This window comes from Tupaia chinensis, unplaced genomic scaffold, assembly GCF_000334495.1.
Source record: "Tupaia chinensis unplaced genomic scaffold, TupChi_1.0 Scaffold000054_1, whole genome shotgun sequence".
Classification (NCBI taxonomy): Eukaryota; Metazoa; Chordata; class Mammalia; order Scandentia; family Tupaiidae; genus Tupaia; species Tupaia belangeri.
Genome location: NW_006159512.1, coordinates 4,215,614 through 4,235,423, shown reverse-complemented (window position 1 = coordinate 4,235,423; position 19,810 = coordinate 4,215,614). Strand labels below are relative to the sequence as shown.

At 38.5% G+C, this 19,810-nt stretch overlaps 1 protein-coding gene across 2 annotated transcripts in view; it reads right to left on the bottom strand.

The window, feature by feature from the left end:
• Window positions 1-19,810, bottom strand: part of LOC102482021 (anoctamin-4) — a 247,596-nt gene that overhangs the window by 56,725 nt on the left and 171,061 nt on the right. For both annotated transcript variants that reach the window (XM_027775698.1, XM_027775697.1), the window contains one exon: window positions 15,946-16,006. In XM_027775698.1, coding sequence (XP_027631499.1) covers window positions 15,946-16,006 — 61 coding nt within the window. The remainder of the gene's footprint in view (window positions 1-15,945; window positions 16,007-19,810) is intronic.

Below are 19,810 nucleotides of genomic sequence, written 5' to 3'. Positions count from 1 at the left end.
TTGATATGTAAAGTAAATGTGGGAAAACGTAAAAATACATACATACATGATTAGGGAAAAAAACTCTCAAAAAAAAAAAAGAATCATTCCATTACTTTCTCCTTCCTTAGTGTGTGCTAAATCCTACCTGGTAGAGAGAAATTTTAACCATTAATTCCTGTCCCTGTCTTAGCCTATGAACGCTGCTATAACAGATACCATAAACTGAGCAGCTTATAAACAATAGAAATTTATTTCTTACAGTTCTGCAGGCTAGAAAGTCAAAAGTGAAGGCACCAGCCCATTTGGAGTTTGGTGAAGGTTTGCTTTCTATTATAGCTGGCCCCTTACACGGTAGATGGGCTTAGTGAGCTCTCTGAGGTCTCTTTTTTACGGGACTAATCACTACCAAGAAGGCCCTGTCCTCATGATCTAATCATCTCCCAAAGGCCACACACCTTTTAATACCATCACCTTGGGGGGGGGTGGGATTTCAACTTAAGAATTTGGGTTGACACAAACATTCAGACCACAGCATATTGTTTTTTCCTGGCTAATAACCTTCCCCTCTCTTGCATTCTAGAACTTAGAAGGATGTGAAAGATAAATCAAGAAATGGCTGGTAGAATTGTCATTCTTCTGTGAGTGTTTTTGTGTGAAAATGCCCATTCATTTGAGGAAGAAGGATCTGCTTTATGTCTACTCATAAGATTAGGTCACAATCAAACAAATACAAGTTGTCTCTTTTCGAAGCAAAGCTCCAGTCCCTCATACTCATTATTCCATGATTTAAATTCCCTCTTCTAAATACTCACATCCCTGAGAGCCACCTGCACTTTGAGCATGCCTAGTTATATGCTATCTTGTGTCAGGAACTCATACTTTCCTCTGTCTCCTTTAAAGCTGGGTTTGCTATATATACGCCTCTATGTTTTATATATACATAAATATCTATGTGTGTGTGTGTGTGTGTGTGTGTGTGTGTGTGTATACATATATATATGTATATATATATAATCTTTCTCTTATACCATCCAGCACTACGATAAATTTGATTCAAAAAATATATTTCTTCTCCAAAGCTAAAATTCCCACGAGTTTTGTCTTTTGTCAGATTTTTTTTGGAGGGGAGATATAAAACTCTTTCCACAGAGCTTGGCTCAAAATATCTCACTTTTTTTAGCTAAAGCATCAGAAGGCCTAACCTTATTGCTGGCATTTTGAACTCCTTAGATTCCAATCTGTCTTCACATCCTGCTTATGATTTTTCTAAATCCAAATCCAACCAGGTGTCCTGGAGGGGGCAGGACAGTGAAGTCATATCACTTACAGAACAAATTCCCTGTGACCAGCTCAGTAGGCAAGGCTCTTAATGACTCGGTTGTGGTTGTGCCCAACTCTTCCTGCTCTGACTTGCACCTGGACTCTGGGCTAAATCACTCCTAGTTTCTGTACATGAGCTATTTCAGACATTTTTAGTTTTGCCCACACTATTTCCTTAGCTTGTGATATTGTCCCCTATTTGGATCCATTTGGTCAACACGTACTTTTGCTTTTAGATTAAGCCCCATGTGTCTGCAACTATTCCCTTTGAACCTTTTCTCTGCACCCATACTGAGTTGCCCACACAACTCAGGTCAGCTCTGATCACACCATTCAGCACTTACAAAACAACGACGACACAAAAACAAAACCTCGATCGTCTCTACCACTAGCCTATGGGCTCCTTGAAGATATGGACTGTATCATAGCAGGCTTTATATAACCAGAGTCTAGCACAGTGACTTGTATCCACAGAGTTCCATGGCAGGACTGAAATGTCGTACCTTTTTAGTTATCATCACACAGCTAGGTGATGAGGAAGCTGGGTTTAGACCTGATTTGACTGACTCTTAATCAGAAGATTGCACTCCAATCTGGGTGCTCAAATTCCTATTGAAAATGAGAAGAGCCAGGAGAAAGTACCCTCTTCCAATCAAATGAGTACTATGCTGAAACTAGTTCTAAATTCAAGAGGACTATGTCCCAGGGTTGTAAGTTCAGTATGCAACCTGGCAATTACTCTCTACTCTTCTTTCAGTTCTCTGTTCTTCTGCAGGAACCTGGAAAAGGCCACACTTACTTTCGAAGCTGGTAGGGATACAAAGCCATCAATTTTTGCCTTCTGGTAACATAATACATTTCGAAGGGCCTAATTTGATTCTTTATCTTGAGAATGCCTACTCTGGTAGTCCAGACAAGAATTACATCTTAGGCTAGAAAATAATGACAAAACTGATCTACAAGTAAGTAAACTGAATGCTGAAACAAAGTCTAATATAAAGAAACACAAGAAAACTCAGCAATCGACGCTTTCTGACACTTAATAAAAAATTACCAGGCATGCAAATAGCAACAAAATAATACCTAAACCAAGAGAAAATTCAATCAGCCCCAGACTGATGACCCAGAACTGACATAAATGATAAAACAAAGATGATAAAACAATAAATATGCTTCACATATCAAGAAGACAGAGGAAAACATGAGCACAATGAGAAGAACAATAAAACATAAAGATCTGATTGACACCTGACTGAAAAATGTAAGACGCGAAAGGGAAAATATGCTAGCTTAGTTTACAGAAGATTTTATTTTTCAGAAGATAATATCAGTGAACCTGAAAATATAATAGTCGCTATGGATTCAGTCTACGTGTTCATCAGTAGATGAATACATGAAGAAAATGAGTATATACACATCGGGAACTATCGAGCCTTACAAGAAAGAAGAAATTCTGTCATTTGTGATACTGCGCATGAAATCAGAGAATATTACACTATGTGAAATAAGTCAAACACACAAAACAAATACTGCAAATGCTTACATACATGTGGAATCTAAAACAACTGGACTCATAAAAGCTGAGGGTAGAGCACTGGTTACCAAAAGCTGGGGGCAGAGGAAATGGGGACATGATAATCAAAAGAACAAAACCTCAGTTCAATAGAAAAAATGACGTTGAGTTTTGAAATGTCTGTTGCACAGTGTGGCGAATATAGTGAATAGTTCCATACTGTACATTTTAATGTTGCTGGGAGGGTAGATGTTGAAAGTTCTTATCTCACAATACATCAAATATTTGAGGTGATGGATGGGTTAACTGGCTTCATTTGATCATTCGACACTGTATTACAAAATCATTTTGTACCCCATCAATATATACAGCTATAGTTTGTTAATATATAATTTAAAAAAATTAAAAAACCCAAATCAAGATAAATAATACAAAAATAAGCACAGAGAATACAAATACTAAAGAGATGAGAAATACATGAACAGAACATAGGTGACCTACAGGACAATACATGGGTCTAATATATGTGAAATTGAAGTACTAGAAAATATAATTATGGAGAAATTTCTAAATTTGTTGAAAATTTTAAATCCATTGATCCAAGAAGTTCAATCAAGTACAAGAAGCATAAAGGACATAACATTGGGGTATATTTCAATCTAATTCTGAAAAACAAGTAAAAATTAAAAATTGTCAAAATATGTGGGTGGGGAGGGAGACATCTTATGTAGAAAGGAACAATGGTAAGAAACAGATAACATCCTGTCTAAAGCTATCCAAGCAGAATACAAGAGAATAGTCCCAAAGGCAGGGTTTTTCAACCTGGACACAACTGATCTTGTGCCAAAGCTGTGGAAATATAGGCCATTATTCTGTATCACCCCCTTTTCATATGCTACTAGTAGATAATCCTCATCATAGATGAAAATGCTCAAACTAGAAGTGTTAGGTCAGCAGGTGGAAGGTGGCTAAGGCACTGGATTCTCTTATGGCTGACCCACAGTTTGAGTCCTGGACCCAGCAGCTTGAAAATCATTCTGGATACATGTATGTCTGTGTCCAAAATCCCAAGGGAAAAATGGAAGAGAAGGGATTGTAGCATGGCTATTCCCCCAAAGGGCGATTTCTCACTTTCCCTCTCTCTGTCTCTGTCTCTCTGCAATAAATGCATGAGCCCTATGGTAAAAACCTTAAAAAAAGAAGTGGTAGGTGATTTCTTTTCAAGGAACTCAACTAAGCCATATGACTTCAAGGAAAATCAAGATTGCAACCTTAGCCTCCAGGGAAATATTTCTCAAATTCAACATTATCAATATCTTGGAATGGATCATTCCTTATGAGCAAACTGCTCCCTTGTAGAATATCTATCAGAATCCCTGGCTTCTACCTGCCTTCTAACCACTTAAATGCCAAGTGCCATCTCTGCATCTGCTGTGACAACCCAAAATATCTCTAGGGATTTTCTAATCTCTCTTGAGAAGCAAAAATTACTCCTGGTTGAGAATCTCTATTCTAAAGTATTGAAAAAACACTTAGAAAATAAAATGTTGAAAAACATTTTAGAATCAAACAAACAAAAAACCCAAAACCTGCCAACCTAGAATTCTACATTCGGTAATAATGTCTTTCAAAAGCTGAAGGGAAACAAAGATATTTTAATATTTAAAAAAGCTGAGAAAATTCATCATTAGCAGTCTTGCGTTATAAGAAACCCTAAAGGAAGTTCAGGCCAAAGAAAATGATAGCAGATGGAAATTTGGATCACTAACAAGGCAAGAAAAGTGCTTAAAAAGCAATAACTATGTGAGTAAATAAAAAAATATTTTCCCCTGCTTACAGTCAAAATAACAGTATATTGAAGGATTTACAACATATATGGAAGAAAACATATGACAATAGAAGTAAAATATACGACAATAATAACACACATAAAAAAATAAAAGGTAGAAGGGGAATTATATTTTTAGGAAGTTCTTGGATTGGTCCTATAGTATAACAGATAATCCCCCTGTGCATGGGGAGCCAGGTCCCACATGGCTAACCATGGTTAAAATTCCTGCGTCTGTGACTTGAAAAACACACTGGGTACAGGGACATGCATGTCCCAAATCCTGATAGGATGGAGAACAGAGGAAAAAGGATTGGGGTGTGACCATCCACCATTCAGAGTTTTTTTCCCTTCCCTCTCTATTCTTCTCTGGTGAGCATACGCACCCTCTGGCAATAAAAGATAAATAAATCAAAGTTATTATACAAGTGAAATCACATTATATTATTTGAAGGCAGGTTGTGAAAAATTAAAGGTGTATATTATAAATCTTTGAACAATCACTATAAAATTAAAGTAAAAAGGAATTGCTGATAAGTTAATAGTCAAAATAATATGAAATCATGAAAATATCCAATTAATCTCTCATCCCCTAAAAAAACAAAAGAAGGAAAAATGCAGCAGAAGCAGAAGGGACATGTACAAAGCAAATAAAAATGGTAAGTTAATAAATTTAAATTAAATATATTAATAGTGACCTTAAATGCTGTCAACATTATAGTGAAAAGGCAGAGATTATTGGATTAGATAAATAGTAACACTGAATTACTGCCTATCAATAAAAACATTTCAATTAAAATGTTAAACAGATAGGTTAAATGTATTTTTAGGAGCCAGTAAATGGCGTAATAGTTATGTTACTGGTTTCCCACGTAGTTGACTGCAGTTCGAGTCCCAGACCTAGTGGCTTCAAAATCATGCTGGGCACCTGTGTGTGTGTGAGTGTCCAAGATCCCAAGAGGAGAATAGAGGAGAAGGGATTGTGACATGATCATCCCCCCAGGGGGTGATTTCTGTCTGTCTCTCTGGTGAGCACACACGCCCTATAGCAAAAGTCTCTCCCTAAAAACAAATGTACAAAAAAAGTACTTATATATAGTAGCAATGAACAACTGAAAATTTAAATTACAGAAAAAAATTCATAAAAAACACCAAAATATTAAATATATAGGGGTAAATATAACAAAATATATGCCAGACCTTACATTGAAATCAATACAATATTGCTTTAGAGAAATTACAGAACACCCAAATAAACAAGAAAACCATGATCTTCATGTTGACAGTAAGGCTTCAGTCTTCAAAAATTAATTTATTGAGTCAGTTTAGTCACAATCAAAATATTAACATATTTTTGTAGGAACTGAAACACTGGAGAGGCTAGCTGATGGTGTGATGGTTAAGGTGGCTGGATCTCACATGGTTAACTGTGTGGTTTGAATCCCAGACACAGTGCCTTGAAAAACATGCAGGGTATGTGTGCATGTTTGCCCAAAATCCCAAGGGGAGAGAAATAGCAGAGAAGGGATTATGGTGTGACCATCCTGCATAAAGGTATAGGGCTTTCTCACTTTCTCTCTTTTTCTCTGGTAGTGCATGTGCCCTCTGGAAATTAAAAAAAAATAAAAAAAAAGGAAGTGGAAAACTAATTCTAAAATATATATTGAAATGCAAAGAACCTAAAATTTCAAAAAAAATGAATAAAAAGAAGGTTTCTAGACATACTATTATGGTATAATAATCACGGCAATGTGTTGCTGCCATGAAAGTTTACCTGAGAGAAAACAGAATATCAAACAGAATAAAAATTCTGAATGTGGGCTATGAACATTCAAAGAGAAAAAGAATAATTTTTCAACAAGTGGGACTAAAACAATTAAATATCCACATGGAAAGAACTAAATCTAACTCTTCATACTATGTATAGAGATCAATTTGGAATAATGGGTAGACCTAAAGATATGAGCTAAAACTGTTAGCTTTCTGGAAGAAAACATAGAAGAAAATCTTAGGAACCTTGAGTTTGGCAAAGATTTTTTTTTGGATAGGTTTTTGCTATAGGATGCGTGTGCTCACCAGAAAGACAGAGAGACAGAAAGCAAGAAATCCCCCCCCAGGAGGGATGGCCACGCTGAAATCCCTTCTCCTCCATTCTCCTCTCGGGATCTTAGGCACGCACGCACACATGCCTGGCATGAGTTTAAGCCACTGGGTCCGGGACTCGAACTGTGGTTGAGTACATGGGAGTCCAGTGACATAGCCATTACGCTCACTGCTGGTCCTGGCAAAGATTTTTTAAAGCACTAAAAAGCATGAGCAGAAAAAAAAATTAAAATGGAAGAATATCGAAAGAAAAAACTTTTTTTAAAAAGATACCATTAAGAAAATAAAAATGCAAGCCTCAAACAAGGAAAAATATTCACAAACATATCTATGGTAAAACACTTCTACCCAGAATATACAAAGGACTATTTTAAGTTAAAAATAAGAAAGCAAATAATCCAGTAACAAAAAGGCAAATAACTGAAGAAACACCTCCCCAAGGAGTATGTGCAATTTGCAGATAAGCTCATGAAAAGATGTTCAACATGACTACTCATTTGTGAAATGCAAAGTAAAACCACAATGAGAAGCCAGCAGGTGACGTGGTGGTGAAGGCACTGGATCCCACATGACTGACTTGGCAGTTTGAGTCCCAGAACTGGCAGCCTGAAAAACACACTGAGCATGGGTTCATGATGCCCGAAACTCTGAGAGGAGAAGAAATTGTGGCGTGGCTTCCACTCTGGGCACATGTGTGCATGCCCAACATACTGAGAAGATAGTGCGTGGCCATTTCCTCTGAATGGTGATTTCTCTCTTTCTTTCTTTCTCCCTCTCCTCTCGTGTACTTGCCCTATAGTGAATTTAAAAATACCGAACAAAAGAACCACAATGAGATATCACTATACAACCACTAGCATGACAAAGATAAAGACTGATAATTCCAAATGTTTGTGAGAATGTGGAACATCTAAAACTCTTAATAACGATGTGAGATGGTATAGCCAGTTTGGAAACAATTTACAAAGTTAGACATTTACTTACATATGATTCAGCAATGTCCTTCCAAGTAATTTATATAAGAGAAATGGATACAAAGACTTCTAAAACAATGTGCAAACTCCCCCCCCCAAAAAAAAAAAAACCTGGAAGAGTTTACTTAAAATAGCTAAAAATTGAATTGAAAGCAAATGCCCATTAACTAGTAAACACACTGTGGTATATCCAGAAAACGGAATTCTATTCTGTACTTAAAAAGAGCAAAGTACTGATATGTGCACCAGTATAAATAAATCTCAACAACATTAATTGCAGTGAAAGGAGCCAGACACAAAATACCACATATTAATTCTATTTACATGAAATTCTAGAACAGGTGAAACTGTGGGAATAGAAAGTAGGTTTGAGTTTGCCCAGAGTCTGACCGCAAAAGCACGAGGAAACTATCTAGAGGATAAAAATGTTCTTTATCACCACTATAGTGACGGCTACATGGCTATATACATTTGACAAAATTTGCCAAATTATGCACTTGAAATTGTTGGATTGTATTGTATATAACTTATATCTAAATGAAGCTGACAACAAAAATTCCCATAATCCCAACACCAAAACCAATGAATAGTTTGACTATTAGTCACATGAACAGTGTGACTTTTCCCCCGTTTTCATTCATGTTTAATATACTTGAAATCATATTTTATTTATATATTCTCTATCCTACTTTTAATGATTTTGAAAAGCACAGGCTTTGTGTTATGTTACTCCACGCCTTGAAAGACTAATTTGTAATGGCTGCTTATAATTTCTTTAACCATTCTTCTATTGTTGGGTATTAGATTGTTTCCAATTTTTGCCCATTGTAAGTCACTAAAGCTAGGAAAACACTTAATATATAAAGTTTTTATCTTATAATTTGCGTCTTTTTAGAAGCCTGATTCTGCATGATGTTTGACTGACACCGGAACAGCCTTATAAGTGGCCTGCATCTCATTCTTACGTCTTCCCGCACAGTTGCCAGAGCTGCATCCCAAACACAACTGATGGTGTCACTCTCCAGCTTGGAACTCAGATGGCTTTCTGTTGCCTATAACAGGAAGTGCTGGCTCTCTGTTGTGCTTGGAATTAGCATACCTCAGTCCTCAACATGTGCTCTGCTGTGGGCTGAACTGTGCCCTTTCAAAACAGACACGTTGACATCCTAAGCCCCAGTGCCTCAGAATGTAACTTTATTTGGAAACAGGGTCATTACGGATGTAATTAACTGAATCACAATTGGGGTTGGCTGGGCCTTTAATCCAGTATACTACTATCCTTATTAAAATACAGCGACTTGAAGACAGACAGAGGTGGAATATCAAGTAAAACAGAGTAGAGATTAGAGCAATGCACCTACAAGTCTAGGAAAATCAAGGATCACTGGCTGTGACCAAGATCTAGGAGACATGGAACAGACCCTTTCCTCAGAGCCCTCAAAATGAACCAACCCCGAGACAAGTAGTTGGCGTAATGGCTATGTTACTGGACTCCCATGTAGTCGACCGCAGTTCGAGTCCCAGACCCAGTGGCTTAAACACACGCCAGGCGCATGTGCGTGCGTGGCCAAGATCCCAAGAGGAGAATGGAGGAGAAGGGATTGCTGCGTGGTCAGGCCCCTGGGGGGTGATTCCTCGCTTTCTATCTCTCTGTCTCTCTCTTTCTGGCGAGCGCAAGCACCCTATAGCAAAAACCTCTCCAAAAAAAGAAAAAAAAAAAAAAAAGGAACCAACCCTGTTGATACCTTGGTTTTGGACTTCTAGTCTCTAGAACTGTGAGAAAATAAATTTCTGTTGTTACAGGTTACCCAGTTTTTGGCATGTTTTTACAGAAGCCCCAGGAAACTAATACATAATCCATGTCACATTGCATATCTAATCCTTCCCTTTCAGCATTGTTCAGATGGTTCTCAGCTGAGAATGTTATCCACGCCTCCATGTAAGCCCACTCTGGCTGACAAGGGTCTGCTCTGTTTCCAGTATCTCTTCTTGGGTGAACCTTTTGTTTTTCTTTTAGCCTCAGGAAATTGACTATATTAACCTTCCCCGGCCCATTGTGAATTGGACTTAGCACCCTGTATTTTAATTGCCAATGTTCCTTTTATACACTATGAGATTTTTGAGAGCAGAAATGATATCTTGCTCATCTCTGTATACTCAATGTCCAGTGAAAATTAGTTTGCAATCTGTTGAGCTAATTGGATATTAATCAATATACCCTGTAGAAGGTGCATAACACTGTAACTGACCCCACATTCTATTTCAGGACAGCTAACGAGGTGGATTTAAAATTTGTCTCCCATTTTCATAGCTGATGCCCTCTGCTCTGAAAAAAGACTCTTCTCTATCCTAAACTCGGGTACCTTAGCTGTTGGTGTTGCTAGCATGTAGGATACCCAGACCTGTATTCAGTAATGATTGGGTTCATTGTTAACATGGTAGACACCATGATTCTGGAGTTAGACAGACCATATCTGGTTTAAAATTCAGACTTCCTCAGTTATTATTAGTGGGTAAGCATGGGAAAGTTGCAAACCCCTCCAAGCCCCAATATCCTCATCTATAAAATGAAGACAGTAATTTCTTTTTGATGGGTTATGAGAAATTGATGAGATATCATATATGAATGCACCACCAAACATGGTAGGCATTTAGTAAATGCATACCTTTATTTTTTTTTAATACGCAATCACTATTCTTTTTTGTTGTTGTTGAGTATAGAAAGGATCTTTAAAGTTTGTGGAAAATTTCAAAATTTTTTCATCAAAATAAACTCATATTTTAATTTTGTTTTTCCATGAATTCCTTGATGCTAAGAGTACAAATGATAAAATTACTATAAATATCTAGAAATGAAAGGCTAGTCTTTTATTTTTAAAATAAGACTTATTTGGGGGCCATTAGGTGGTATGGGAATTAAGGTGCTCGATCCCACATGGCTGACCATGGTTTGAGTCCTGGACCTGGTAGCTTGAAAATCATGCCAGATGATATGTGTGCACACCCAAAATCTCAGGAGAATGGAGGAGAACAGACTGCAGTATGGCCATCTCTCTTATGAGGTAATTTCTCACTTTCCTTCTCTGTGTCTCTCTCTGTCTCTCTCCGGCATGCACACACACACCCTATATCAAAAACCTTTTTTTAAAAAAGGCATTTCATTCACCAATTACAGGGTCATAAAAAAAAATCTTTCAATTTGCACTAAAATAACCACAATCTTATTTTGATTGGCAAGCTCTGAGGATCTTGCTTTATTTGTCACTACAGATAATTAAATTTTTTGGCAACAGTGAAAATGAAGAAACAAAAGAGGAGGAAGAAGGAGAAAATAAACACTAGAAATAAAGTACAGAGAGAGGTAATCTGCTTCCTGACAGGTTTCTGCCAACATCTAGTTCCCTACTGACTTTTTTTTTTTTTTTCTGAAGGAGAAAAGCTAATTTAGGCTATAATTACTCTATCCCTTGAATCTTTCTGAACAAAGGTGAGCCTTGACGAAGGAATCACACTGCATTTCAAGCCCAGAGCCCTGGGCTCACAGTGTGGTTTGAGGGTCTCGGGAGTCCTGCGATCACACGTGTGTGAACATAAACAACAGCAGTGTTTCGTCAAGCTTTTTTCATCCAACACAGAGGCTCTCCCCAGCTGCCACAAAATGCTTCCAAATGCAATGCTATTGTTTCTCTGGTGAGCACCCAAAGCAAAAGGCAAAAACAAATACATCAACCCTGTCCCTTCGGAGGTCTTGTAAACCACTTCCATCTGCTCTCATCATCTCCAGATAGAGCAATTTTCTGTCTGAAGGAGAAAAGCTAATTTAGGCTATAATTACTCTATCCCTTGAATCTTTCTGAACAAAGGTGAGCCTTGACGAAGGAATCACACTGCATTTCAAGCCCAGAGCCCTGGGCTCACAGTGTGGTTTGAGGGTCTCGGGAGTCCTGCGATCACACGTGTGTGAACATAAACAACAGCAGTGTTTCGTCAAGCTTTTTTCATCCAACACAGAGGCTCTCCCCAGCTGCCACAAAATGCTTCCAAATGCAATGCTATTGTTTCTCTGGTGAGCACCCAAAGCAAAAGGCAAAAACAAATACATCAACCCTGTCCCTTCGGAGGTCTTGTAAACCACTTCCATCTGCTCTCATCATCTCCAGATAGAGCAATTTTCTGAAAATAGAGTGCATTTGTTTTCTTAAATGTTGTAACTTGTCAATCATAGAGAGGATCCTGAGACCATGAAACGGAGCTCCATTAGAACTGACACACTTTTATAGGACATGGCCATCTCCAAGCAGCATAAATGGGGCTCAGGATGAATGTAAGTCTTTTATCTCAAAGTTCAAATCTCCAAAGCAGAAGTAAATGGTTACAAATAGCACCTGACATAGCCACTGGAGTAGAGAAGCGAAGATTGCCTTGTTTAATGCTTGGATTTGCCACTTTCTAGCTGTTGCCTCAGTTTCCTTATCTACCACATCAGGAAATAGTACCTTCTTTAAAGGTTGATAAAGAGATTAAATGAGATGATATATGTACAATACTTAGGATCATGTTCAGCACACAGTAAATCCTCAATAAACACAAGCTACTATAACTGTTTTGTTTTTTGTTTTTTTGAGAAGTTTTTGCTATAGGGCACGTGCACTCGCCAGAAAGACAGAGACAGAAAGCGAGAAATCACCCCCCGAGGGGGACAATCATACCACAATCCCTTTTCCTCCATTCTCCTCATGGGTTCTTGGGCACGCACACACATGTGCCCAGCATGAGTTTAAGCCACCGGATCCAGGACTCGAACCACAGTCAACTAGATGGGAGTCCAGTGACATAGCTATTATGCCAACTGCTGGTTCCAACATGCTACTATAACTGTTATTACCACTGGCTACTTTAGATTTCTGCAAGGGGCATATCCCTATTTACAAAGAAACAATAATTCTTTTTCTCAAACTAGCACATTTCTGGGAATAATAAAGGATTTAAGCAATAAGTTGTCAACTAAGACAAAGCAATTCAGAGGGTGAATTATTTCAGGCTTGTCTTGCCTGGAGTGACCCTAAAATGTTCTTCTGTGCCTTAAGTTTATTACAGAGCATCTATCAGAACCTTACTGAGCACACTCCAAAGCACAAGGGCTGTCAAATCTCCACTCCACTTGCTTGTAACCTCAGAAGCTTCTCAACTCCGTGCTCCGGGCAGCCATCACCAATCAGCTGAGGTTGGCAAGGGGATAAAATAAAACCCATTTGTCATCTATGGCATAAACATTCCAACTTGCAGAGAGGGAATGAATCCCTTTTATAATACTGTTACCAGGGGAGAGATGACAACCTCTGCCTTATAACTAATACCATATACCAAAATTTTACTTCAGTACAGTCTCAAGGAGTAAAGTGTGGGAGAAGAAATCATTATTTCAGTCAAAATATATCTAAACTTCATGAAATACAAAAGTGGGAAAGGGAATTTGTGTTTCAGATCTTTCACAATACTACTAGGATTGCCATTCTCTACACGGAAACTTGAATGCTTACATAGTAGTTAGCACCTCAAGCCAGAGTTTCCAAATGGGTATGCCAGGAACAACAAAAATAGAAATAATGACAATGATATTAGGAGTCACTTTGGGGCCAGTAGGTGACATGGTGGTTAAGGTGCTGGACTCTCACATGGCCATCCATGTGAGAGTCACAGACCACCAGGTGGCTTGAAAATCATGCTAGGCACTATGTCTCTCTGTCTCTCTCCTCTCTGGCAACCACATATACCCTATGGCAAAAACCATAAAAAAAAGTCACTTAAGCCCTGGGGACTTCGATGCTTGGGCAGGCTCTTCCATGTACATCAGCATACTGTGAAAATATTTTCATCTGCTATAGATGTGATGACTAGAGAAAGTTTGAGAACCACTGGTTTAAGAAAAAAATGCATTTGGACATCCCCTTGCTTGTAACCAGAGCAAAACTTGAATCACTGAATGGCATATTATACTTTCTGTCATGATTACTGATAGTAATATGTCCTAGAATAACCAGAAACACATTCTTGATCTGAGAGCTCAGTAATATAACCATGACTCTGTAATGATTAGCTTCCTTTGCTTACAAGGGAATGGTAGCATAAGTAGTGAGGGATTTTCATGAAGTACATCAAAGGAGGCAGAACTCCTACAAGAATGAAGACTGGGGGGACCAGCAGTTAGCATAATGGCTATGTTGCTGAACTCCCACGTAGTTGACTGCGGTTCAAGTCCCGGACCCAGGGGCTTAAACTCACGCCGGGCATGCGTGCGTGTGTGCCCAAGATCCCAAGAGGAGAATGGAGGAGAAGGGATTGCAGCGTGGTCATCCCCCCAGGGGAGGGGTGCTTTCTTGCTTTCTTTATCTCTGTCTCTGTCTGTCTTTCTGGCAAGTGCACACGTCCTATAGCAAAAACCTCTCCAAAAAAAAAAAAAAATGAAGACTGAGCCTATTCCCCCCCATATGCTTCTCTTTGGGAGATGGTCTTACATTTTCTCCCCGTTGGTCACCGCACCATCATTCTACATATTTTCTAGTTTACTGCTTCTGCCTATTTCTAGGTTTTGATTCTTATAACTTCAGCATCCTCATAATTCCTCCTGGTCCCTACTTTTACCTGATGGTCAGTCTCAATTTCTCCACCCACCTCCTGCCATCAGTGCATGGTTCAACATCAGTCCCTGCTGTGAACTTCTCCCCCTCTATAGTGCCCAATTCACATTCTTGGGATTAACAATCTGGGTGGCTGGAATTTAAGGCCTCTCAGGCCACATAAGTCAACCTATGGTTTGGCTGTTCTTTGTCAAATGCCTATTGGCTGGGAGAGGCTGAAATCACGGGGTTCAAACATGTCCCTTCAATAAAACTGCAGTGACAGAGAAAATTTCCCTTTGACGGTCTCTTGGTAGGGAAGAAACAATATCTAGAATGAGCTTCCTCAAAAGAATAAGGTTTTACATTTCCACCTATCAAAAAAAGGCCATTTAAATGCATTAATTGTATCATAAATAAATCTTCATGATAATTTTCTTCTATTTCTTCTTCTCTCTTCTTTCCAACCATTCATCCATCCATTTGTCTACCATCCATCCATCCAATGAATATTTATTAAATTACTATTTTTCAAATGAAATTCAGGTCTCTAAAGGCCTTAATGGTCCTAAAGAACCATCAGCCTTCAGGAGAGATAAGTCACACATGCAAACAATTATTAGTGCCCTCAGGATGACAAAAAACAAATACTATGGAAGTTCAAAGGAGGAATTCATCTTTTCACTAGAGCAGATGATATTTCATCTGGGCTCTAAAAGATGGGAAAGATTCTTATCGCCATTCCAGACATAACGAACAAGATGAGCCTAAGCCTAAAGATGTTTTTGTAACATCAAAATTAATATTCCGGCATTTTAAATTATAGGATATACATGATTATTGTAAAAAAATACATATTGAGCTGAAAATACATAGTGTTAAAAAGTTTATTTATCATCACTGTTCGCTTACCCTTTCACAAATCCTCTCTCCAAAGGTAATTACTATGAACTGTTTGCTATAAGTTTGTCAGACTTTTTTCTATACCATTAAATTAAAGCTCTACAATTAATTGACAATGTAATTATTATTAAACCCACTTTGCAAAGAGGTGGGTTAAGTAACCTGTCCAAAATCACATAGTAAATGGAACAGTTAAGATTTCAAATCCTATTGCTTCCCAAGACCTGACTGTTTCCATCATTTCTTTGTGATGGGCTATTAGCTTAAACTGGTATCAAAAGGTTCGCTAGTGCTATGAGTAGTTCTTGCTCATAATAGGTCACTTTGTCCAGAGCTGAGAGAAAACCAGAAGTGGGCCCTCACACATTAGTCCCTCACACCAGAAAGTCCCATATACTGTGTACACTGAGATGGGCATTCGGTTCTCCCCAGACCTTTTGGCATATTTCATATTTTGTCTCAAAAAGAGGTAAATTTAATTCTAATAAGGGAGTGCTGGTGAAACTGTTGATGGTTTAAGAAAAGAGACTCAGACATGTTTCTCTTCTACAATGCCACCTTTATAATAAACCAAAAGAATGATCTACCAGTTTGTTAATAGAGAAGCCAACTTTATTTACCTGAGCTTTGTTTTAGAACCAAAGTGAGACCCCAAAAGGAACATATCATAGAGCATATGAGGTCAGACAGTTGCAGAACACTTACCCCAGACTGCCATGAAAACAGCAAAGAAGACAGTCGCTCCATTGTCAAAAAGGTGGGTTACCTGGGAATACAAATCAGAGCGAAGTTAATTGCATACGTGATATGCTGACTCACAATCTTTTTTCAAGTTCTATAAAAGTAGCTGTGAAGCTACAATGAGTTCTGCAGGGCTTCTCTGGGGGATATTCCTTTTGGACCATAAGTAAGAAATGGGAGCGTCCTTTAACTGTGAAGTAATACAGATATAAAGTAACTCAGATATAAAGGCAGATAAAGACAGATATGTGAATATCACCTAGTTGGATATCTTATCAGGAGCCCCAATAATGCTGCTAAGAATTCCCTTTTACATGCTACAAAAACTTTATTAATGTGCATGTGTATGTATATAGATAGGTATATCGATAGCTATAGATTTATAGAGCCATATATAAGACCAATAAGATATTATTGTTGCTGCTTTAAAGGTTTATAACTGCCTAAGCACTGTTCATAATGACTCTATCATTCATTTTGAAAACATGGATATTTTGTTTGTGTCATTTCGAGCAAACTTTCTTGGCTATCCCTCTGGATTTTAATATTATAAAGGAGACAGTGAACCATTAACAAAATCTACTTCCACCTTTATTAAAGCCTCAGGTAATGACTACATTTGCTTACTACACATAACACGAAGACAGCTAGCAATACTCTACCACTAGAATAATATATTCTATTGCAAACACTGCAGCAGAAAGCAAAAATATGTATTCTCATTGCAAATCTTCCAACCTCATTCTGTCTTCTGTATAAATCACACGTATGCCCATGCCAAATTGAAATGATGACTGATGGGTTCATAAAGCATAACTTATTTTTTGTATTTTACAGTTCCCTTTAAAGTATACTTTACTAACCCTTGGAGAATATTATGTCAAGTATAAACAGGTAGTTCCCTGTTATATCACAGTGCAAAGTATTTCAAATTCTTCCAAAACTTTATGGTCTCTCGTTTCTTTGAACACAGACGAGATGGGCAGCATTCGAATACCTAATATGAGACAAATGCCTAGAGCCTGTTTATTGCATTTGCAGGAAAGTGTGTTAAGTTCTATTTGGGGCACTCAGCATAAATCAAGCATGACAGTTCCAGTGGTATGTGGTTGGACTGTGCTCTCTATCAGGGTATTTACCAGGACTTGAGAGAAACTGTAGCTGTCACCCATCCATGCACATTACTGGAATAGATTTGTTTGGGGCTGCCTACATCATTTTTTTCCATTCTCCTTACTCTGGGTAACAGATCTTGCTCATGCTGGTCCCAAAGGACACATGGCTCAAAATAGAACCAATCAGAGTTCTTCTCTGGGACTGATAAACAAAAAGTAGGGGAGACGCAGTTTTCTGTTTCCTATCAATTTGGGAGTATCTGAGTAGAGACTTCTGGTTTCTATCAGATGGTAAGCTAGCTTAGACAGAGGATACTCTCTGATAAAACCAAGCCTGGAAAAGCATGGTATTAGTTTCCAGGAACTAACAAAACACAAAAACAAATTAAACAAAGATCTTGAGAAATCAGAAGGGAAACAGAAATCTGCACTGAACTGGTGACTAGTGTGTGTGTTATGTACATGTGCACATGTGTGTGTGTTTGTGTGAGACAGTGGTGGTGGTGTGTGGGAAGAGGTGGGTGGCAGATTCTAAGCAGAAGAAGAATGCAGGTTAAAATACGTGTGTTTTACTCTAGACTTTCTTTCAAATGGACACTAGACAATTAGTGTCCTCTCCCTCAGAAATGAGCTATAACAGGCTGTGGTTCTTGGGGATAATAGCAATGCCCAAAGTCATGCTTGGGTGAGGCATTCATGAAAGTAGGGGCCTCCTGGTCAGCTGGCCTGGGATATTCACTTCTCAGTCTATCTCTTCTTGAACCTGGGACTAGTAGATTACGATTAAGGCAGATTGTCTCCTCCTCATTCTTCTTTGTTCAAAGCAGGTTTAAACGTGAAATGCTGCTTCCATGCAATCAGAGTAGAGAGAGTAATGGTGGATACCAGAAGTTGGAAAAGGGAGAGAGGTTGAAGGAGATGAGAAAGACTTAATTAAGATACAGGACTTCATGCAGACAACTGGAATGGATGAAAGAATAGTGTAGTACAGTAGAGGAAAGAATGTAGGTGATAATTTAACATATATTTGCAAATAACTAGTAGAGTGAATTTTGAATATGAGTATCACACAGTAACGATAAATATTGGAGATGGTGAGTATATTTTTATCTTTGATTTGATTATTACACACTATATAGTATGCTTCGAAAAGCCACGCAATACCCTTATAAAGATGTACAATAATTATATATAATCAGAGATTACAATAAAAATCTTTAAAAAAAATAGAAATTCTGAACAGAAAAGTCCTCTGATAGGGTGGTAGCTCACAACGGCACCTGTAGGTCCTGGCCAGTGACCCAGACCCAATGATACCTCCAGGGAATAAACACCTACAGGTGAAAATGACAGAATACCTGGAGAAAACAGCTACTTCCCAACTAGGTCATAGGTACCTTCTGAAACAGACATTCTGTAATAGCAGACCAATAATATAAAATAAGCATAAAAATTATGCTTAATAAAGAAGACGTGCACCTGAGCCGAGGCAGTTTGCAGCCACCTTTGCCTCTGTACAAAGACAATCTGTCTAGAGAGTGATTACATTGACAGGTGGACAGAGAGTGACACCAGGTGGACCAGTCCTATGTCATGAGTCCCTTCTGCTCATATAATATACCCTGCTCTGTTTTCTAGTGAATTGGCCCAATAAGTTCTGTTCTGCTTAAACCAGATAGAGTTAAGTTTCTGATTCTTGAAAATGCAAGGTAAGGGGTAAAGCATTCCTAATCAACTGAACATCTGGTGATTGGACTGAACCTGGGCTCCAGTTTGATCCAATAGTCCTGTGTATTCACAATCCCGTGAAATCGATCTAATGTTTCTAACAAATATATTTTTGAGGAATTATTTTATTTAACTTTATCTATTCATTTATTTTAATTTAACCAGAGGGACAGAGTGAGAGAGAAAGAGAGACAGAGAGAAGGGGAAAGTGAGAAAGCAAGCCGCCAGGTCTGGAACTCGAACCACTGTTGGCCATGTGGGAGTCCTATGCCCTTAACCAACATGTCACCTGCTGACCAGTTTAACAAATATTTTAAATAAAACCCCATGTGCTACCAGTTCTGTCATTCTGAGACTTTTTAGCCTTCTATTTACTAACTTTCTAGGCAAGACAAAATGTTAAATTCAGAATGGAGGGACCAGCAGTTGGCGTAATGGCTATGTCGCTGGACTCCCATGTAGTCGACTGCGTTGCGAGTCCTGGACCCAAGAGTTTAAACTCACACTGGGCTTGTGTGCGTGGGTGCCAAGATCCCAAGAGGAGAATGGAAGAGAAAGGATTGCGGTGTGGCCATCCCCTCTGGGGGGTGATTTCTCACTTTCTGTCTCTCTGTCTTTCTGGCGAACACATGCACCCTATAGCAAAACCTTCTCAAAAAAAAAAAAAAAAAACCCAAAAATTCAGAAAGTAAACATTGTGTGACACACTCTGGCACCATGGTTAAGAACGCATGTTTCATAGTCTGACGAATTGAAGACTAGGTACTTACTGCTGTGTGACCATAAATGAATGATTTTTACCTCTCTGGGTTAATATTAATATGAATGGGAAAATTAATACCTATCTTACTGTGAGAATTAGAAATAATAAATGCAGACCCGGTCACAGTGGCTTGGTGGTGTACCTAGAAGCAATGTGGAAGATGGGGTTCGGTTCCTGGGCTGACTGTACACTCTGGATGCAAGCCTTTGCCCATGATCCTGCC